General features: G+C 50.0%; 2 protein-coding genes across 6 annotated transcripts; one reads left to right on the top strand and one right to left on the bottom strand.

The window, feature by feature from the left end:
* RNASEH2C (ribonuclease H2 subunit C) lies at positions 1 to 1,454 on the top strand. Its single transcript, XM_082477985.1, has 4 exons — positions 1 to 399; positions 590 to 786; positions 867 to 986; positions 1,314 to 1,454. The coding sequence occupies exons 1-4, from the start codon at positions 228 to 230 to the stop codon at positions 1,338 to 1,340; spliced, it is 516 nt and encodes a 171-aa protein (XP_082334111.1). The 5' UTR covers positions 1 to 227; the 3' UTR covers positions 1,341 to 1,454.
* Positions 1,455 to 1,513: 59 nt separating this feature from the next.
* On the bottom strand, positions 1,514 to 9,445 carry KAT5 (lysine acetyltransferase 5). 5 transcript variants are annotated; one of them, XM_082477981.1, is made up of 14 exons: positions 8,815 to 9,443; positions 8,649 to 8,715; positions 8,255 to 8,323; positions 8,032 to 8,168; positions 7,586 to 7,768; positions 7,422 to 7,496; positions 7,238 to 7,312; positions 6,639 to 6,887; positions 6,476 to 6,565; positions 4,620 to 4,760; positions 4,447 to 4,540; positions 2,380 to 2,539; positions 2,164 to 2,245; positions 1,514 to 2,070 (listed from the first exon to the last, which is right to left on the bottom strand). In XM_082477981.1, exons 1-14 carry the CDS (start codon positions 8,824 to 8,826, stop codon positions 1,936 to 1,938), a joined length of 1,569 nt encoding a protein of 522 aa, XP_082334107.1. In that variant the 5' UTR covers positions 8,827 to 9,443; the 3' UTR covers positions 1,514 to 1,935. The 5 variants fall into 5 exon arrangements, with proteins under 5 accessions (XP_082334107.1, XP_082334105.1, XP_082334106.1 ...); XM_082477979.1 differs by having other exon boundaries at positions 8,649 to 9,445; XM_082477980.1 differs by having other exon boundaries at positions 7,586 to 7,741; positions 8,649 to 9,443.
* Between the last annotated feature and the right edge of the window lie 11,818 nt (positions 9,446 to 21,263).

Raw genomic sequence — 21,263 nt, 5'->3', positions numbered from 1 at the left:
TAGGGATCGTTTTAATGTTTTACAATAAAAATATACTATTGGAAAAAAAATTTCAAGAAAAAAATCTGGGGCTCGAACACAGAGAGGCGAGATTGCAGAGGAGTGTCAGAGAAGCCTACGCTTCCCAGGAGGCTCTGCGCTGACTGCCCCCGGCCTCCCGACAGGCTCCGCGCGCTTTACGCGCCAGCTTTGGCCTTAGCCCGCGAGCAACGGGGTCGCGACAGACAATGGAAAGCAGCGACGGGGAAGCCATCGACAAGCGCCGCGTCCACCTGCGCCCTGTTACGCTGCGCGATCCCACCCTCGTCTTGCTGCACCTTCTGCCCTGCGAAGTTCTGGTTAACCGGCCCGCCCCCGTGGGGCTCTTCTTCACCCCGGCCATCCGCCAGGGTCCCGACGGTGAGCGCTCTCGGCTGGACTACGGCTCCCGGCAGCCCCCGCGCCGGCGCCGCGCTCTCCGCCGCGAGGAGCCGGCGCGAGGGCTCCCGGGGATCGTGGTCCACCGAAGGTGGCGGGAGGGCGGCTACCGGGCTTGCTCCGCTAGGCCTGGATCAGACCTTCACTGGGGCCCTGCGCCTGCCTCCTCCAGGACTGGAAGTGTCGTTCCGGGGCCGCAGTCTACGCGGCGAGGAGGTGGTGGTGCCGCCCGGCCTCGTGGGATATGTGATGACAGAAGAGAAGGGAGAGGTGTTGCTGGGGAAGCAGGACTTCTCGGAGGGTTTGCAGGATGACGAGCAAGAGGAGCAGGAACTGGTGGAGCCCCCGGAGGCGCTGGAGCGCAACTTCGTGAGCACGGGGCTATAGGGTTGCAAGGGAGCGCGGGTGGGAGCGGCGGCCCCGATGCTGAGCCGGGGCCCCTTCCCTAGGACCGCTTTATCGGAGCCACAGCCAGTTTCAGCAGCTTCACCCTGTGGGGCCTGGAGACTATCCCCGGTCCCGATGCCAGAGTGCGTGGGGCCCTAACCTGGCCCAGCCTCGCTGCAGCGGTGAGTACATGGATGGGCCCCCTCCCTCCCAGGCCCCATCCAACCCCCCCCCCCCCCCCGCCCCTTCAAGGTGGTTTCCTAAGTTGTCCAGAATCTTGCCCGTGAGTGAATCTGGGGGCTTCGGGGCTGGGGAGACCAATGGGGCAGATGGAACCTGGGTCTGACTGGAGGATTAGACTGGGTAGGGGCAGCACAGCTTCCCCACCACTCTTCTCTGGCCTTCTAGAAGGGCTATGATTTTGAGCAGCTGGGTCTCTCCCCTGAGGATCTAGGCCACCCAGTCACTATACTGCAGAAATCCAATAGTAGAGGTGATTCCTGTTGCAGATTCACGCACAGGTACCCGAGGACTGAGAACCAGAGCTTGAAATTGAAAGCCACCGATCCCTTCACCCCAGTAAACCCTTCTTCACTTTGGAGCCTGATTCCATCACCCCAATAAAGGAGCTCGTCACAGAACACCTGTAAGTTTGCCAGCACCTTGGCGCCAGCACTGCCCCTTCTCCCACAAGGACCTTTCACAGCTCTGACCTATAGAAACAATTTATTGCCGGGGGCAGTGGGGCAAGAGAGGCCAGAATTCTGCAGCCAGTTCCCACCCCACCCCACCCGCAGCTCCTACTTTACAAAAGAAATTTGTACAGCCACCAGTCCTCTATACAAGCCACCTGCACCCCCCATCTCACTGTACACAGCTGCCTGGCTCCCTCTGGTCCCTGGTTCACAGCAGGCCTGGACCTGCAGCCAGCTGACCTTGGAGTTGACCTGAGCCCTGAGCTCGCCTTGGTGCTAGGCACCAGCAGGCCTTTACCAGGCCTGTCCTCTCCTTGTGGAGTTGTCCTCAGCCCTGTCTCCCTTGGCGCGCCTCTTGGAGACCCCAGTGGGGGAGGGATGGGCTGTCAGCCCCAGTTCTGCTGGCTTTGCTGGCACTGCCACGGGCAGTGCCTGGTCACCATTTTCCCCTCTTGCTCCAGTCCTTGGGAGTGAAGTGCAGACACTTGGAGTCGATCCGAAGAAGCCGCTTGAGCATAGCCCGTTCGTGCCCATCCACGATGTCCTCCGACAGTGTGAGGATATACTGGCCCTGCACAGGAGACGGGGCCAGGCAGGTCAGCCCACGTGGGGCCTGCTCTCCGCACCCCTACACACACCTGTCTCCCCCTGCCTGCCTCCCTACCTTGTAGTAGTTGATGAGGTTGAGGTACTGTAGAGTGGAGATGACATCCTCCTTCTTGATGCTGGTAATTTCACTGATCTCACTGTGGGAGGGCAAAGATCAGGTCCCCTGGGGGCCTACATCTCCGCCCCAGGCCCCCAGTAGCCCGAAGAGTGAGAAAGCCCGGGAACAGACACGTCATGCCATGCACCCCCGGGTAGGCAGGGCAAGGCTCACTTGATGGTGATCTGCGGCCTCTCCCCGCTCTCTGACTTCAGCCCCATCAAGATCTCCAGAATGGTCTGGGACCAGTAGCTTCGGTAGGATAGGAGGCCAAGATCCGAGAGGGGCTTCTCAGGGGTCCCCGTTTTCCCTTCCACTTTGGAGAGTTCATAGCCTAAAGCAATGGAGCAGGAGGGGGTGGGTGAGCAATCACAGCGTTATGCACCCATCGTTTAAGAATGCAGGTTGCAGAGGTAGACTGCACGGCTCCCATCTTGGGCCTGCCATGTGGTAGTTCTGTGCCTCAGTTTCCTTGTAAAGGACTAGTTAACATACTGTTCACCTGTGTGCTGAAGGCACTGAGAGAAGCAGCTACAATCAACTAGAAGCCAGTGAGGGCTTACAGGTGGGATGCGGGGAGTGCAGAGAAAATGGTTTGTGGAAAGTAAGTGCCTCCAACTTTCCTCAGTCATACCAGACTCTCTGCGCCAGGATATGCGAGGAGAGAAGTGGGGCAGACCCCACCTCTGGTCCAGGCCTGAGGATGCTTGCATTCTCAGTCAAATCAGTCCCCCGGCTGTGACCTGAGAAGCATCAGCTGCTCTAAGACCAGGCTGGCCTGACTGGGTGGCTGGGAGGAAGCAAGGAGAGGGGCACCAAAGCACTTCCCAAGTCAGAGGGAGGCCATTCCTCAGCAGTAAGCTACCTCTCCAGTGGCTCTCTCCCTCCCACTCTGACTGCTCTGCCCTCCTCTACCCTGCTGACCACTGGGTACTGGCAGGCAGTTCCTGGTGAGACCCTCAGGCCCTGCAAAACCCTGAGCGGTTTCACATCTCTTGGACAGTATTCATTTCCCCATCAGGGCCCTGAGGTGTCTCCACTACTTCTAGAAGCCCTTCTTTATCCTCAGTCATAACGAGCCTTGTGTTGGATCGTAGCCCTTTCTGCTTTCCCCCTTGATTCATCTTTATCAGCCAGTCTGACCCTCTTGCCCAACTTCCTGTGCCTTCCACCAAGCAGCCCGGTGGGGAGGACAGAGAGGCTTGTGCTTTGGAGGAAGGAAGCATGAAGAGGGAAGGGGCACACTTGAGTTCTTACTCAACTTCTGGGGGAGTGCATGCAGAGTCTTGACAGATCAACTGGAGGCCACACTTGCCTCCTCAGCTGCAGGAACTCCCAGCCCCTCCCAGTGAACACCGACCCACCCTCTGGAGCTGCCTGGAATGGTGCTTCTAGTGTCCTGTCTGCTCCTGCCGGGCACAACTGAGCACGTTTCCTTGGTGGCCCCGCACACATCCCATCTCCACTGAGGTCTGAGCTCCAAGGCCTAGACTGGCTTTCAGCAACCTTCTGCTCTTCAGGCAGAAGGTTTCCTGAGGATGTGACCCCATCTCGGCATCTTTCTATACCAATAAAATTTCTCAGAACATGACGGTGATCAAGTCAAGCCTCCAAGTCTTCACCAGACAGCTAAGCCTCCCTCCTTATCTCCCGGGTCAGAGCTTGGTTATCCCAAGGGTGTAGTGAGTGGTGAGTTGAATGGAATGAGGGTAAGAGGCTGGGAAGCAAGAGGGGGCCTTGGGGGCTAATGAAGAGTTCTTGTCTGGTGAGGGGCAGAGGCCAGATCCCTGTGAGTCACGTTTGACGTGACATCTGCTGTCCCCAAGGCTCAGGGAACAAGTGGGGAAATGAACCACAGGTCCTTGCCCAGGAACGTGCATAACCGCACAGGACCAGACAGCTGAGCAGGAGTGGCTCACTCGGCTTCTGCCCATGCCCTGGGCAGGAGCAGACAAGTCAGATTTGGGAAAAGTTGAGTGGTACTTAGAACCTTGGCCAAGGAACTATGAGGGGCTGAAAACCTAGTCCAGACGAACAGGGCAGTCACCCCAGAACGGAGAGAACCTTGGGAGAGTCTCATCTTTATTTCTAGCCACTTCCCCTGGTGACTGGACAGCACAGCCGGGGCTGGGAACACAGCAACCCGACACGTCTGTGTGCAGCATCTGTGCGTGAGACAGCGACGGGGCGTGGGCCTCCCAGGACCTGCCCCCAGCCCCCGCCAGCAGCACAGGTACTCACTGAACTCGATCAGCAGCTTGCCGTAGCCGCGGCGCTGGTAGGGAGGCAGGGTCAGGATGCAGGCCACGTTGTAGTCTTCTGTGGATTCCTTTTCCTGGAAGAGGGGCAGGTGAGTGTGAGGGAAGGGACCTCGCTCAGGGCAGGACTGAGGAACAGCCTGGACGAGCACTCACCTTGGAGAAGTAGCCCACGATGTGGAAGCCCTTGCAGTCATACTCCGTCATGACGTAGAAGAGGAAAGGGTCTGTGTCATAGTACAGTGTCTTGTGGTCGAGGAAACACTTAGCCAGAAGACACAGGTTCTGGGAGTAACTCTACAAACGAAAAGGTCTGTCACCACCCTGGGTACCCAGCCTTGAGCATGGCCATTGGGCCAGGGTCAGCCTGAAGCTTCTTTGTCCCCCAGGCTGATAGGTGAGGAGCCTTCCCCCCTGGGGCCTGACCCAGTCCATCGGTCAGGCTGTCCGGTGCATGGGCCCTTCTTAGTGTCCAGGAGCCCATGTTTCAGCTCTGTGATGGTGTTCAAGCACCCACCTCCCGGTGAGCTGGCCAGGTCTGTTCCTGCTCCCCATACCCCCATCTAACTCTGGCCTGGAAGCCTCCACTGCCCTCTGCCACAGTTACCAGTCAACAAACTGATGTGTCCCCACGAAGAAAGACTGACCAAGGATTATGAGAAAAGCTCTGCCTGTGTGACAGTCTTAGGAAACTGGTTGTCAAAAAAACAACACTCTGCAACCCACAGTCACACCTCTTGAGAACTGATCTGCTCTTCTACAACAGGGGTAAAGAATTATGGAATGTGACAAAATAACTGCCTCAAGGGCTGCCCCAGCAAAATTATTAATCTTGCTACTTTACTTCTATTCTCACAACTTTCCTGCATTTCAGATTTGGCTTTTTAAGCACCTGCTGGGCACGGCCATGTGGATACCCAAGCCCACACTTAATACAGTTAACAGTGGTTCAAGCAGCATCTTCCTCTCAAGTCCCCCCACCACCCAAGCAAGAGCTGTCCCCTGCCAGTCTAGGTGACTGCCTCTCCCTCCCCGCCCTCCAGGCCCCAAGGATGGAGGCGTTTCAGTTTTAAAGGTCCCTCCTGGTTATGCCCTTCTTCCTCCCCACAGCCAGACTAAGGCAGGTTTGAAGCCCCAAACCTGTCGTGTCCCCACTTCCCAGCTGACCTCAATCCCACCACCTGAGCTCTGTTCCATGTAAGAGAGCCTTGCCTCATCCTGTCTGCCCTCCAGCCAGAAGAAAGGATCTTCGCCTTTTACACTGTCTCTGCACATTTTTTTGCATTTCACAGATAACGCATTTTTTTTTAACAAATTGAAGGTTTGTGGAAACCCTGCATTGAGTCTATCGGTGCCATTTTTCCAAAAGCATTTGCTCACTTCATGCCTGTGTCACATTTTCATAATTCTTGCAATAATATTACAAACTTTTTCATTATTATTATATTTGTTACGGTGACCAGTGATTCTCAATGTTACCACTGTAATTGTTTTTTTAGACACAATGCTACTGCACGCTTAACAGACTACGGCATAGCGTAAATGTAACTTTAACATGCTCAGGGAAACCAAAAAAATTGGTGTGACCACTTTATTTCGATGTTCACCTGATGGCGGTGGCCTGAAACTGAACCCGCAGTATCTCTGGGGTCAGCATCCATTCCTGCCCTTCAGAACCCACTGCTTGTGTCATGGCTCAAAGGTTACCTCCTCTGTGAAGCTCTGCTCTCCACCTCTTCCGGATCCTGATAACCCACCCTTCGTGTTTCATGACACGTATCACACTGGGATCTATGCAGCCATTAGCACGTCTGCTTTCCCCTGTGAGATTCTGTTTAATTCACCTTGTACAATATCTCCCACCACCTACCCTACAGCAGGAATGCAATAAATGGGGTGAACAGATCTGTTAGCCAGAGTGGTCAGTGTTTTCCTGAGCTGGAAGAAGCTGCTCACTTGACTCCCTCAGACTCCCGGCAACAAGGACTCCCCGCTGCCCCTCAGCCACTGACCTTGTTCTTACGTCCATCGATCTCAAAGAAGGAGATGGTGCCCTTTCGGTAAATCTCGTTGCCTGGAGGATGTCGCAGGTCACACTTGGTCTGAGGAAGACAGAAGAATTAGGGGTGGGGGTGGGGGGTTGCTAGGAGGGTGGCCTCCTGGGACCCCTCATACCAAGTGACGCTGCAGACACTTGAGGCTTCGGCCGTACTTGAGGCAGAACTCGCAGAGGTAGAGGACGGGCAGCGTGGTGAGCTCCTGTGGGTATGGGGAGAAGTACCAGGGCTTGAGGCGGTGCCGGCCCAGCTCGATGCACTCGATGTTCTTCATCCGGGTGACGATGTCGTCGTGGCTCCGGTCAGACACCAGGCTCCCAGTCATGCGAGGAGCTGACGGTATTCCATCTGAGCTGTCCTGCGAGTCCTGCCCAAGGCCGGTGGAAGACACCAGGTTACAGGAGACAATTCAAGCAGGGCACTTTACAGCTCCCAGCCTTTCCACAGGTTTCCTTGTTCAAACCTAACAGCAAACCTATAGGGAGAGGTACTAAAATCCCCACTTTCCAGTTAAAGAAACCAAGACTTGGAAAGTTTTCATTTGGAATGTAGAAAAGATCACCCAATGCCTGATCTGAACCAGCTCCGCCTCACTCCTAATCCCACCAACACCATCTCTGCTCAGCACCCCTTGTTCATTTTTAAACTAGTCGCTAAAGTCTCCACCCTGCCTATGTCCCCTCCTTTTCACCCAGCCTCCCTCTTCCTCAGACCTACCTCATCAGTGCCCAAGCAATTCGATTTTCGCTTCCGCCCTGGCTGAGCTGCCACTGCCCTACGGGCTGATCCATTCTGCAGATGAGAAAGTAGGAATAGAAAACAGAGCTGTGAAATGAGCCCGAAAGGGGCTACCAAAGATTAGAAGAAGGGAAGGGAAGAAGAGACGGTTTGGGGGACTCACCTGGGGAAAAACTGAGGCTGGGGCTGTCTCGCTGGGCACTGGAGTCGCTGGTGAAACCACCTCCACCTTCCGTTTCTGCAGAGAGAAACCAGGACAGGTGGGTCAGAAGGTAGAGAAGGTGGGACCTGAGAGGAAAGCAAGGTCCCTGGAATTGCTGAGGGTACCGTTGAGCGGTGGTTGGGCTGCAGGCAGGAGCTGGAGGAGAGCGGCTGGTCGGGCTCGCCACCGGGAATGGCCTCCCGCTCCTTGGGCAGGTTGAAGCGGAGTGTGATCTGGACCGGGATTGGCAAGGTCTTCCCGCTGGCCTGGGCGGAGGCCGGCTGTAGAGATAGGTCCAGGGTCTTCCTCTGGGGCGGGGTTGGTGGTGGGAGCAAGAAGCGGAGTAGGGCCCCCTCAGCATGAAGTGATCAAACCCCACCCTCTGCCCTTTCAAGGACACAGGAACAGCCACTGGACTCTGGAAACTACATCTGCAATTTGGCCCCCATCCTTCGCAAGCTGAAACCAGGGTGGGAGGGGACAGCCTCCAGCCCATCCAGGAGCTACTGAGGCCAAGAGATTTGAAAAGTAGGAGGCAGGAGAGAAGAGGTGAAGCAGGGGACCTACTCACCACCTCTCTCTCTGGAGAGCCGGGGCGGGACCCAGGAAGTCCGTTCTTGGTGGGGGTCTTGGCCTCTTTCTTGGGGAACTGGATCTTCTTTAGGTCCAGCCGCTCGTGGGTCACCCATTCATCCAGGCGTTTGTTGACTGCAGCAGTGGGGATGGCTCAGGAAGGAGTGCCAGAGGCTGCCCCGCAACCCTGCAGCCCCACCTCATCCCGGCCCAGAACTCACAGTCAATGTAATGGACGTAGAAAAGCTTCCGGCCACTGATGTCCTTCACGCTCAGTATCTCAGCCAGGGCTGTGGAAACAGCAGAGGCAAGGGCCTTAGACAGACCAGGCCATGAGGCTCCACCCTCCTACGACCTGAACTCCACCACGAGGCCCGGTTCCTAAGCCCCAGCACTTGGAACCGCTCGCTCAAGCCCCCGTTAGTCACCAAGTGCCATGCCCGCTCCAAGCCCTGCCCGGTCCCTCACAAACGGCTAAAAGCCACGCCCCTCCGGAGTATCTGCGCCCCGCCCGCTCCAGGATTCTAGAGGCCCCACCCCCTCCCCGGGGTTCGGTTGACTCTCCCCCGCCCCTCGCCCTCAGGTTCCTTAGCCCCGCCCCCCGACGTCACTCACGCCACTCATCTTCGTTGTCTTGGTTCCGCCGCAGCACGGGCAGGCGGCAGCCCTCGATTATCTCCCCCTGGGGAGACAGCGCGGCGCCAGGGTCGGCTACTGGGGGGCCTCGGGCTCTACCCACCTCCCCTGGCTCCCTCCGCCCCGCCCCGGGCACCGGACTCACCACCTCCGCCATCTTCCCTCCCTCCACTGCCACTTCCGGCCCCTCTGGGAGACGTCACTTCCGGGACTGAACACGTTGTAGGCCTGGGCCTCCCCGAAGCGGCTTTACGAGAGGACCCTTGAGAGACATCGCCACCCAGCTTGCTGACGGAGCCGGCCCGTTTGGCTGCTGGGGGAATGGTGTGTTTTAAGTCTCAGGCCAGGTCCTGGGTGGAATCCCCACAACGTGCACAACGATTGGAGGAAAACTGAGTCCGTCACGTGACGCTCACTGGGTGCGACGCCGGTCACGTGGGACTGGTGTTAGTGCTTTGAGGGCGGCCGGGCTGGGGCGTCTCCTACTGGCGTAACGATGCGTCGCGGGGGGTGAACTGCGCGTGCTCGGCCGGGAGTTGGGGGGCGGGTCTGGAGAAGTGGCCGGGACTTGAAGGACTCAACGCGTCGCTAAGTTGTGGACTTCATTCTTTAGGGCTGGGAGTCATGGAAGATTTATGGGTTTGTTGTTTTGTATAATAGGTTGCTAATTATAAGAGTAATTACAATATTTTTCATTTATACATTCAACAAGTGCTTAGTTACCGCCTACCATGTGCCAGGCACTATTCTAGGAGCCTGGAATACATCAGTGAATAAAATAATCTCCTCCTCCTGAAGCGTGCATTCTTGGAGGTTGGGAAGAAAAAAAGAGGGGTATAGGGCTTCCCTGGTGGCACAGTGGTTGAGAATCTGCCTGCCAATGCAGGGGACACGGGTTCGAGCCCTGGTCTGGGAAGATCCCACATGCCGCGGAGCAACTGGGCCCGTGAGCCACAATTGCTGAGTCTGCGTGTCTGGAGCCTGTGCTGCGCAACAAGAGAGGCTGCGATAGTGAGAGGCCCGTGCACCACGATGAAGAGTGGCCCCCACTTGCCGCAACTAGAGAAAGCCCTCACACAGAAACGAAGACCCAACACAGCCATAAATAAATAAATATTAAAAAAAAAAAAGAGGGGTATAGATAACAAACCGTAAATATATTTTAAAAATAAATTATCTAGTCTATTAAAGAGTGATAAGTGTTTTGGGAAATCAAAAAAAAAAAAAAAAAAAAAACCTGCAAGGCGAAGGAAATGGGCAGGTAGGCAACCTGTGACCTGCAGGCCAAATCCAACCCTCTGCTAGTTTTCCTACAGCCAGTGGGCTAAGAATGGTTTTTATATTTTTTAAAGCTTGGGGAAATATCAAAAGAATATTTCATGACACGTGAAAATTATGAAATTCAAATTTCAGGGTCCGTAAACAATGTTTTGTTGGAGCATAGCCACACTCATTCATTGACGTTTTGTCTATGACTCCATCCACATTAAAACTGAATAATTGGAACTTCCCTGATGGTGCAGTGGTTAAGAAGCCGGCTGCCAATGCAGGGGACATGGGTTCCAGCCCTGGTCCAAGAGGGTCCCACGTGCCTCAGAACAACTAAGCCCGTGCGCCGCAACTAGTGAGCCTGCACTCTAGAGCCCACGCACCTAGAGCCTGTGCTCTGCAACAAGAGAAGCCACCGCAATGAGAAGCCTGCGTGTAGCCCCCACTCACCGTAACTAGAGAAAGCCTGCGTGCAGCAACGAAGACCCAACGGAACCATAAATAAACAAATAAATAAAATGGAAAACTGGGACTCACCTGGTGGTCCAGTGGTAAAGAATCCGCCTTACAATGCCGGGAATGTGGGTTTGATCCCTGGTCCGGGAACTAAGATCCCACATGCCATGGGGAAACTAAGCCCTCATGCCACAACTACTGAGTTTGCATGCCTCAACTAGAGCCTGCGAGCCGCAAACTAGAGTCCATGTGCTCTGGAACCCGTGCACCACAACTAGAGAAGAGAAAATAAACCTGCACACCACAACTAGAGAGAAGACTGTGTGCCGCAAGGAAAGATCCCACATGCCGCAACTAAGACCCAATGTGGCCAAATAAATAAATAAATATTTAAAAAAAAGAAAAGAAGAAGAAGGAAGGAACATGGACTTCTGTTTTCCAAATGTATGTGCTATGGTTGTGCCTAAAAGATCCAGATCCATCAAAGTGCTGGCTGAATTCAAGGTGGGGGTAAACAAGCATTTCCTCTAAACTGCACTAATGATGTGTCCGTGACTTGAGGGCTGAAGATGTTTCTTCTGGGTAAGAGCTCTTGGGCTGGTGTGTTTTTCAGCACAGGGTTGTCATTGCAGGTGGGCTGTGACCAGGCCCATGGCCTTTGTGGATCATTCCCTGTCACAGTGTCGTGGAAGCAATAACTAGTTCCCGGGAAAGACCCCGAGCCCGGAGAGGGGCCGGAAGCTGAGCCCCACTGGGCTCAACAGCTCGCTCATTTGGGAAAACGGACTTGTGCTCTCCTTTATATCTCAGGGGATCTAAAGGAAAACAAGTACCCAAGACAAAAGTCAAATATTCAGAATGACACCTTTTCGGCCCAGTGAAGGCTTAAAAAAAAAATTCAAGAACACAATTCATTTTCATCATCTCTAGTTTTCAGAGAGGGCTTTTTAAAAAGTGTATTTGCTGCACCCATTAAAATCATTTTCTACAAACGGTTACTATGAGCTGCACTTTCTGGGGTGGGACAGGTGAATGCTGATGTGGGGATGGGAGAGAACAAGGGCAGCAGGGGCCTGTCATAGAAGGGGGTCGTGGCTGTGGGAGAGAAGGTTCCATAGCGTAAACCTCATCCTACCAGCCGATACTCTTTATTCTAAGAGAAGTTCATGAGGAATGGTTGCCAGTGTTGTTCTAGATTGACAAGGTGTTAATTTCTCGGTAGGTTGTAACTTTAAAAATAAAAAATTATTTGTGTTAAAAAAAAACCAAAAAAATCAAAGTGGGGGTAAAGACTGCTTGGCAGAGAGTCCAAGGCTGCAGGCCCAGGTCTGGGAATCCTCAGCATGGATGGCAGCAAGGGTAGGAAAATGCCCGCTGGGCTAGGTAGTTGGCTGGTCCTCCGAGACTTCAGGGGGCACTCTCGCAGAGGTGGGGGTGAGAGAAAGCCAGACTCTGTAGGGGTCGAGGAACTGGAAGCAGCACAAATACACAATTCTTTAGGGTAGTTTGAGTTTGCATGAAAAGTTAAAATGACTCTTAGAGGAAAACATAGGCAGAACACTCTATGACATAAATCACAGCAAGATCCTTTTTGACCCATCTCCTAGAGAAATGGAAATAAAAACAAAAATAAACAAATGGAATCTAATGAAACTTAAAAGCTTTTGCACAGCAAAGGAAACCATAAACAAGACGAAAAGACAACCCTCAGAATGGGAGAAAATATTTGCAAATGAAGCAACTGATAAAGGATTAATCTCCAAAATTTACAAACAGCTCATGCAGCTCAATATCAAAAAAACAAACAACCCAATCCAAAAATGGGCAGAAGACCTAGATAGACATTTCTCCAAAGAAGATATACAGATTGCCAACAAACACATGAAAGAATGCTCAACATCATTAATCATTAGAGAAATGCAAATCGAAACTACAATGAGATCTCATCTCACACCGGTCAGAATGGCTATCATCAAAAAATCTACAAACAATAAATGCTGGAGAGGGTGTGGAGAAAAGGGAACCCTCTTGCACTGTTGGTGGGAATGTAAATTGATACAGCCACTATGGAGAACAGTATGGAGTTTCCTTAAAAACCTAGAAATAGAACTACCATATGACCCAGCAATCCCACTACTGGGCATATACCCTGAGAAAACCATAATTCAAAAAGAGTCACGTACCACAATGTTCATTGCAGCTCTATTTACAATAGCCAGGACATGGAAGCAACCTAAGTGTCCATCAACAGATGAATGGATAAAGAAGACGTGGCACATATATACAATGGAATATTACTCAGCCATAAAAAGAAACAAAATTGAGTCATTTGTAGTGAGGTGGATGGACCTAGAGTCTGTCATGCAGAGTGAAGTAAGTCAGAAAGAGAAAAACAAATACCGTATCCTAACACATACATATGGAATCTAAAAAGCAAAAAAAAAAAAATGGTCATGAAGAACCAAGGGGCAAGGCGGGAATAAAGACGCAGACCTACTAGAGAATGGACTTGAGGTTACGGGGAGGGAGAAGGGTAAGATGGGACAAAGTGAGAGAGTGGCATAGACATATATACACTACCAAATGTAAAATAGATAGCTAGTGGGAAGCAGCCGTATAGCACAGGGAGATCAGCTCGATGCTTTGTGACCACCTAGAGGGGTGGGATAGGGAGGGTGGGAGGAAGACGCAAGAGGGAGGAGATTTGGGGATATATGTATATGTATAACTGATTCACTTTGTTATAAAGTAGAAACTAACACACCATTGTAAAGCAGTTATACTCCAATAAAGATGTTTAAAAAAGGAGAAAAGAATTTTTTTTTAGCTTTCTTCTTTTGTTTTGGGCCACACCTCACAGCTTCTGGGATCCTAGTTCCCAGACAAGGGATTGAACCCAGACCGCTGCAGTGGAAGCGCCATGTCCTAACCACTGGACCAGCAGGGAATTCCAGCTTTTTACTTTTTTTTTTTTTAAGGAGAGTGATTGGAGGGGAACCAGAGGGGGCTGCAAGGATGAGGAAGGACGTTTCGATAAAACGTGCATCAGTTGGACATTCTTGGTTGTAAATAACAGAAAACAAAGAATAAACTCCAAATAAACTGGAGTTCTTACCTCCCTGGAGCTGGAGCAGCTCCAAAGCTGGTCAACTCTATGGCTCAAAGATGGCACCTTTATCCACCAGCTCAATCGGTTGGCTTTGTTTTCAAGGGGATTCCCCTTAGGGTGGCCCAAAGCCCGCTGCAGCCGCTGGGCCACACGCTTCTGCTTTCACACCTCCTGTTTCCAGGCATAAACGCCTTCTTGGCATTTCTCCGGAAGTTTGTGTTTTGCTGAATCCTGAGCAGGGCTGATTTCATGGGTGTAAGACCCGTGCAGTTGCACAGGGCCCAGAACTTAGAAGGATCCTGCACTTAGTCTAATGCTCCATTGTTGATATCTTAAAAATTCTTAATTTTTGAACACGGGGCCCCGTATATTCATTTTGCACCAGGCCCCACAAATTTCATGGCTGGACCTGATCCTGAAAAAAATCAAGAAAAAAAGGATTATAATTCTCCCTCAACAGTTAAGGCTTAGCAATCCACGTGGAGACGTTACTGCTTCAGAAGAACTCACTGATGTCGGGTTAAAAGCAAAAGCAGAAATAGGACTATGAAAGCCAGAAGTCATCGTGATGAAATTAGTCTTGCTTCTTGTAGCTGTTACCATTTTGTAAGTGTAGGTTTGTGGCCCTGATAACAGTGAGTCAGTCTTTTTTTTTTTAAGTTATGGTAAAATATACATAACATAAAATTTACCATTTTAACCATTTTTGAGTGTACAGTTTAGTGTCGTTAAGTACATTCACTTTGTTGTGCAATCATCTCCACTATCTATCTCCAAATCTTTTCACTTTCTCCCTCTAAGAATGTCACCACTCTAGATACTTCATACAAATGGGATCATACAATATCTGTCTTTTTGCATATGGCTTATTTCACTTAGAATAATGTTTTTAAGATTTGTCCATGTTGTAGAATGTATCAGAATTTCATTCCCTTTTAAGGTTGAATAATATTCCATTGCATGGATATACCACATCAATGAGTCATTCTGGCAACTAAAATATAAATTAATAAATTTATATACAAGTATTCTTTATACAAATTTTGTGAATGGTGTTCAAGAAATAACGCCTTTTGGAAGTAAAATAAGTTCTTAAATTGGTCATTTCACCAAGGGATTCTGTGTAGTACTGCTAATCTTGCTAGAAGATCTAAATGTTACATTATTCAAATACTACCCAATAATGTTCACAGGAGTATTCCAGTATTTTAAATATTCACTATAGGCTACAGTTCTTTGTGAATACTTTAAGACAGGGGTCCTCAACCCCTGGGCCATGGACGAGTACCAGTCCGTGGCCTGCTAGGAACCAGGCCACACAGCAGGAGATGAGCGGCGGGCAAGCCAACAAAGCTTCACTGTATTTCAGCAGCTCGCCATCACTGGCATTTCCGCCTGAGTTCCGCCTCCTGTCAGATCAGCTGCGGCATGAGATTCTCATAGGAGCGCGAACCCTACGGTGAACTGTGCATGCGAGGGATCTAGGTTGTGCGGTCCTTATGAGAATCTAAAGCCTGGTGATCTGAAGTGGAGCTGAGGCATTGATGCTAGCACTGGGGAGTGGCTGCAGATACAGATTACCATTAGCAGAGAGGCTTGACTGCACAGAGACCGTAATAAATCAATTGCTTGCAGACTCATATCAAAACCCTATCAGTGAGTGGCAAGTGACAAGCTGCATATCTTGCAGAGTAGATTGGACATAAGCAACACACTTCGGGTGTCACTGTCTCCCATCACCCCCAGATGGGACCATCTAGTTGCAGGAAAACAAGCTCAGGGTTCCCACTGATTCTGCATTATGGTGAGTCATATAATTATTTCATTATATATTACAATGTAATAATAATAGAAATAAAGTACACAATAGATGTAATGCGCTTGAATCATCCTGAAACCACCCTCCTCCCCCTCCATCTGTGGAAAAACTGTCTTCCACGAAACCGGTGCCTGGTGCCAAAAAGGTTGGGGACCCCTGCTTTAAGAGGAGAAAAAAAAAAAGTTGTGAAAGTTATGTAATACTCCAACAGGAAACCAGAAGCTGATCTGAAATCTGAATTAACAGTATTGATTTCAACAGCAAGACCAAAATCAGGACTAGCAGATAAAATATTTTCCTCATTAAGAAAGGAGATGAGGGATTTCCCTGGCGGTCCAGTGGTTAGGGCTCCGAGCTTCCACTGCAGGGGGCAGGGGTTCGATCCCTGGTTGTCGGGGAACTAAGATCCCGCAAACTGCATGGCCCAAAAAAAAAAAAAAAAAAGATGAGATGAGATTTTACAAAGGAACATATACACCCAAGTTGTTGAAGATGCTTGTGGGCACCCTTTTGACCAAGGTAAATGCAAAATGAAACGAAGGTTTTTACACCTGGTCTAGTTGTTATGAAACAGTTATCAAGAGTATCAGGGCAATGAATGCTTTGTAGGTTTTACGTTGTCATTTTAAGAATGATAACTTCTAAATATTAAGTGTTTCTAATATTATTTCTCAGTCATTGACTTTGGCATTTAATATGTTTATTTCCCTTCTTTTTTTTTTTTTTAAAGGTGACTTTTTAAAAAAAATAAATTTATTTATTTAGGCTGCTTTGGGTCTTCGTTGCTGCGCGCGGGCTTTCTCTAGTTGAGGCGTGCAGAGGTACTCTTCGTTGCAGTGTGCCGGCTTCTCATTGAGGTGGTTTCTCTTGTTGCGGAGCACGGCCTCTAGGCCCTTGAGCTCAGTAGTTGTGGCTCAGGGGCTCTAGAGCACAGGCTCAGTAGTTGTGGCGCACGGGCTTATTTGCTCCATGGCATGTGGGATCTTTCCGGACCAAGGCTCAAACCTGTGTCCCCTGCATTGGCAGGCGGATTCTTAACCACTGCGCCACCAAGGAAGTCCTATTTCCCTTCTTTTATTCCTTTGTATTGTCAGATGTCTGAATCAGGTCGAGATTATTTTTACTTATTGACATATATAGTCTTGGGGTATACTGGTTCATAATAATAAATGTTTCAATTATTATTATATCCTTTTTTTTTTTACAGAAACCTCAGAAACTTTTAGTACAAGCTTATTCCGTGTTTATATTCAGTCATTTTTATTTAAAAACATATAAAGTTTTGGGAAAAATACAAAATAACTTATGGGTTTGGCAGGCTCATCCATGGGGAGGGAAGGGGAGAGAGAGAGAGAGAGACAGAGAGAGAGAGAGGGAGGGAGGGAGGGAGGGGGGAGAGAGAGAGAGAGAGAGAGGGAGAGAGAGGTAGAGAGAGAAGGCGCCCCCTCGAGGCTGGAGAGGGCAAGGACTGTTGCCTTTCAAACCTTGTAGAGGAGGCGTTGCCTTCCCCCACCAAGCCCTCTCTCAGGCTGCTCACTGCTCTTCCTGTCTGCCTCTCCAACATGCTTTCTCAGTTCAGATGCGTCTTCCTCCAGGAAGGCCTCTGGACCTCACAGCCCAGGTTGCTTGTCAACCAATGACATCTGCTTCCCCCCCCCCACCGCCCGCCCCGGCTTCCTCAAACTCAGGCCCCATGGGGCCAGGGACTGTTTCTGCACCATCCATCCCAATTTCCCCAGTGCCAAAAAGGTGCCTGCACAAAAGAGGCTCTCAGTGAACATTTGCTGGAGGAATGAATCTGACCCCACAGTCACCCTGTGAATGGCTTAGGTGCTGTACCCATTTGACAGGTGAACCACAAAAGCTCAGAAATCTGAGGACTTAACCAAGCCTCGGAGCCAAGCATTAGCAGAGACACCATTCAAACACAGACCCTTCCTTCCAATCCACTATCCAAACCCCTGCCAGCCCTGCTCCTGGAAAGCAAGAGCCAGTGGGGCAGGGACCCTAGGAGCACAGACTTCACCTCAGCAGAGAGACTGGGGCCGTGGTCTGAGTGGCTACAGCAGTGCTGCCGAGCAGGAGATCCTATAAGAACTGTGTGCCACCTTAAAGGTTATGTGACATTTTCTTATTCTACTTCACCAGAGTGGACTTGCATTGTTGTTATCAGGTAGCATTAATTGGTGTTTGCTCCATTTGTCCTAATAAACACACTTCCCAGGTCAGGTGGTCTTGTGAGCTGTAGGGTTAACTTGAGCTCTACCTAGAACCATCCTGAAGATGGAGGGCTCGTGAAGGCTTTTCAGAATTTTTATTTCACCCCAAATATACTTTTTTTTTTTGCTTAAAAATATTTCTATTCTCTGATTAGACACAACCATTATAAAGCCCTGTCTCCTGCAGTGTCACCATCCTTATCGGCCACATACAAAGTAGCTAGCAGAGAAAAAAGCCGTTGTCCACCCTTCAACATCAGCTTCAAGGATTTGGGCTCGAAAGGTGTTAATAAAGTGTTTGTTAGGGGAAATGGGCCTCTGGTCAGGCTGAGCAATCTCCTTCATGGCGGCACCTGCCTTCGATTCTACATGTCACCAACACAGAGGACCCCATCTCCATTCCATCTCTTTAGAAGAGCTTCTGTGCTGAAGCAGTGGAGAGATACTGGTTGCTGTATCACAGGGACAATAATGGTTACACCTACAGATGATGTGTGTGCAGGTCAGGTACCATATTCAGTACATGGTGAGCATCCAAAAATCAATAGGTCTTAACCACAAATAGCATGGTAAAGTGTTTTCAGTACCCCACTTATGCCTGCTGTTGCAAAAATGCAACATATCTGGAGCAGGTGCTATCGTGCCCCTCCCCTCTGCCCTCCACGTTCTTCTGTACACAGGGAAGGTCTCTCATTGCATATACCTGCAGCTCTGACAGAGGCTTCCTCAGACCAAAGGGACGTATCCAGCCCATGCACAGGGAAGGCCAGAAGGTGGGGAAATGAACACCTTCAGAAGCTCCTCTCAACCAATGCCTGATGGGAGTGGGAAGATAAACACCCAGCTCCTTGCCCCTGGGGTGAGACCGCTCCAATTGAGGGCAGATTTTTAAATTTGAAATGTTTCTTAGCTGTATCCCTTATACATAATTTTATATAAATGCATGTATGGTCTGTGATGGTTAGTTTTATGTGTCAACTTGACTGGATCACAGGGCACCTAGATTTTATTTATTTATTTATTTGTTTGTTTTTGACTGCTTTGGGTTTTCGTTGCTGCGTGCGGGCTTTCTCTAGTTGAGGCGAGCGGGGGCTACTCTTTGTTGCGTTGCGCAGGCTTCTCATTGTAGTGGCTTCTCATGTTGCAGAGCACGGGCTCTAGGCGCGCGGGCTTCAGTAGTTGTGGCACGTGGGCTCAGTAGTTGTGGCTCATGAGCTCTAGAGCGCAGGCTCAGTAGTTGTGGCACACGGGCTTAGTTGCTCTGCAGCATGTGGGATCTTCCCGGACCAGGGCTCAAACCTGTGTCCCCTGCATTGGCTGGTGGTTTCTTAACAACTGCGCCACCAGGGAAGCCCTAAATGTGTGACTCTGTTTCTGTTTTGTAATTTAGTTAATGTGTAGCCATTTTTAGATTCCACCTATAAGTGATATCTTATGATAAGTCTCTTTTTCTGTCTGACTTATGTCACTTAGAATGATTGTACCAAAGTCCACCTGAGTTGCTGCAACTGGCCCTATTTCATTGATTTCATGGCTGAGTAATATTCCATTGTACATAAGTACCACAACTGCTTTATCCATTTTTTCCTTCCAAGGACATTTAGGTTGTATCCAAGTTGAGGCTCTTGTAAACAGAGCAGCACTAAACGTTGGGAGGCCTGTGTCCTGTCCATTTTTGGTTTCCCCAAGATATACGCCCATGAGTGGAAGTGCCGTATGCTCTGTAGCTCTGTTTTTTAGATTTTTTAGGAAACACGATGCACTTCTCCAGAGTGTCCATTGGCAATTTACATTCCCACCATCAGCGTAACAGGGCTCCCTTTTCTCCACGCCCTGTCCTGCATTTCTGGTTTTTACACTTTGTGCGGATGGCCCTTTGGACTGATGTGAAGTGATACCTCTTTGTAGTGTTGATTTGCATTGCCCACCTGTTTGGTTGGCCAAATATATTTTCCTGAATATATTCAGGAAAAACACATACGCCCTTTTTGGCCAACTGCATCCTTGGTGAAGCTCAGCCGCTTATCATGTGCTTTAAGGGCGAGTCCAATCTACCTCTTGAAATCCCTTTCCTGCAATCCTGCCTTGCTTACAAGTCCTTTTCGATGACTTACCTCAAGACATTTTTCGACGATAGGTATCATTTACAGCCCTGCAGGTTTGTGAATTGCAGTGCCCCTGAGCTACATTTTTCAACTTGTTTTTTTGGGAACTGGCCACAGAACAGCACGATTGCTTCAAGCCCTATTCTGGTTCCGGGGGCAAGCTGAGCCTTCGGTCAATTCCTCTTCCTGATTGGAAATTAGAGTGGCATGTGCCTGTCCAAACACCTAGGGCTTGTCTCTCGTTGGTTCCCTCCATTCTGCTTCATCATCCGGACAAATTCCAAACTGTGCGAAACAGGATGTTGAAGGTGCTGACTTCCCCAAGTGGGGAGATTGTTAGGAAAGAGGCTGGAGGGGGGAACCCAATGACCAGGAGATGAGGAGATGAGGTGCCTTTTCCAAACTCTTCCCGATCAGACGGTGTACCATCCTCTGGGTGTCCCATGCATGTTTTAGCTGTAGGAAGGGTCCCCTGCACCTGGAGATTTGGGACCCATGGAATGGGGACCAGGCAGTATTACTCTAAAGGGGCTGCATTTGCTGACCCATCCTCACCAAGCCTCTCAGCCCCATGAGTGTCCAGCCTTATGCCCCATCCAGCTGTGGGTCTAGATGTGGTCAGTCCAGGTTGCATCACAGCCCCTGAAGGAATTCTGTAAGAATTTCTCTCTCTCTCACTGTCTTTTTTTTTGTTGTTATAATTTATTTTTATAATGGTGTATAGCTGATTTTCAATGTTGTGTTACTTGCTGCTGTACATCCACTTGATTCACTTACAGAGAGCCAGCAATAAATTCTTTTTCAGATACTTGCTAGTCTTTTTTTAATTTATTTTTGGCTGTGTTGGGTCTTTGTTGCTGCGCGAGGGCTTTCTCTAGTTGCGGTAAGCGGGGGCTACTCTTCGTTGTGGTGTGCAGGCTTCTCATTGAGGTGGCTTCTCTTGCTGTGGAGCACGGGCTCTAGGCCTGCGGGCTTCAGTAGTTGTGGTACGCGGGCTCAGTAGTTGTGGCTCGCGAGCTCTAGAGCGCAGGCTCAGTATTTGTGGCGCATTGGCTTAGTTGCTCTGTGGCACATGGGATCTTCCCAGACCAGGGCTTGAACCTGTGTCCCCTGCATTGGCAGGCAGATTCTTAACCACTGCACCACCAGGGAAGTCCCAGGGCACCTAGATATTTGATGAAACATTATTTCTGGGTGTGTCTGTGAAGGTGTTTTTGGATGAGATTAGCATTTGAATCAATAAACCTAGTAAAGAAGATGGCTCTCCCCCACTGTGGGTGGGCATCATTCAATCTGTTGGGCCAGAATAGAACAAAAAGGCAGAGGAGGAGAATTTGCTCTCTGACTGACTGTGTGAGCTGGAACATCAGTCTTCGGCCTCAGACTGGAGCTTTCACCATTTGCTCTTCTGGTTCTCAGACCTTCATATTTGGACTGGAACTACACCACCAGCTTTCCTGGGCCTCCAGCTTGCAGATGGCAGAAGATGGGACATCCCAGCCGTCCTAATCATGTGAGCCAATTCCTTATAACAGAGAGAGAGAAAGAGAGGAAGAGACATACATATAATAAAATATATGTAAATATAAAAATGTAAATATATATCTATATCTCCTA

The sequence above is a fragment of the Balaenoptera physalus genome, assembly GCF_965194825.1.
Source record: "Balaenoptera physalus genome assembly, chromosome: 10".
Lineage (NCBI taxonomy): Eukaryota > Metazoa > Chordata > Mammalia > Artiodactyla > Balaenopteridae > Balaenoptera > Balaenoptera physalus.
Note: the sequence above shows the minus strand (reverse complement) of the source record. Positions and strands in the feature narration are given on the sequence as shown.

Excerpts from the sequence above, each read along its gene's own strand:
- RNASEH2C (XM_082477985.1), top strand. The coding sequence starts at position 228 with ATGGAAAGCAGCGACGGGGAAGCCATCGACAAGCGCCGCGTCCACCTG. Across the intron at positions 787-866 it reads AGGCGCTGGAGCGCAACTTC|GACCGCTTTATCGGAGCCAC; the intron begins GTGAGCACGGGG and ends CCCCTTCCCTAG. Across the intron at positions 987-1,313 it reads GGCCCAGCCTCGCTGCAGCG|ATTCACGCACAGGTACCCGA; the intron begins GTGAGTACATGG and ends TTCCTGTTGCAG.
- KAT5 (XM_082477979.1), bottom strand. The coding sequence starts at position 8,826 with ATGGCGGAGGTGGTGAGTCCGGTGCCCGGGGCGGGGCGGAGGGAGCCA. Across the intron at positions 2,540-4,446 it reads CAAGCTGCTGATCGAGTTCA|GCTATGAACTCTCCAAAGTG; the intron begins GTGAGTACCTGT and ends CCATTGCTTTAG. Across the intron at positions 2,071-2,163 it reads ACCTCATCAACTACTACAAG|GGCCAGTATATCCTCACACT; the intron begins GTAGGGAGGCAG and ends TCTCCTGTGCAG.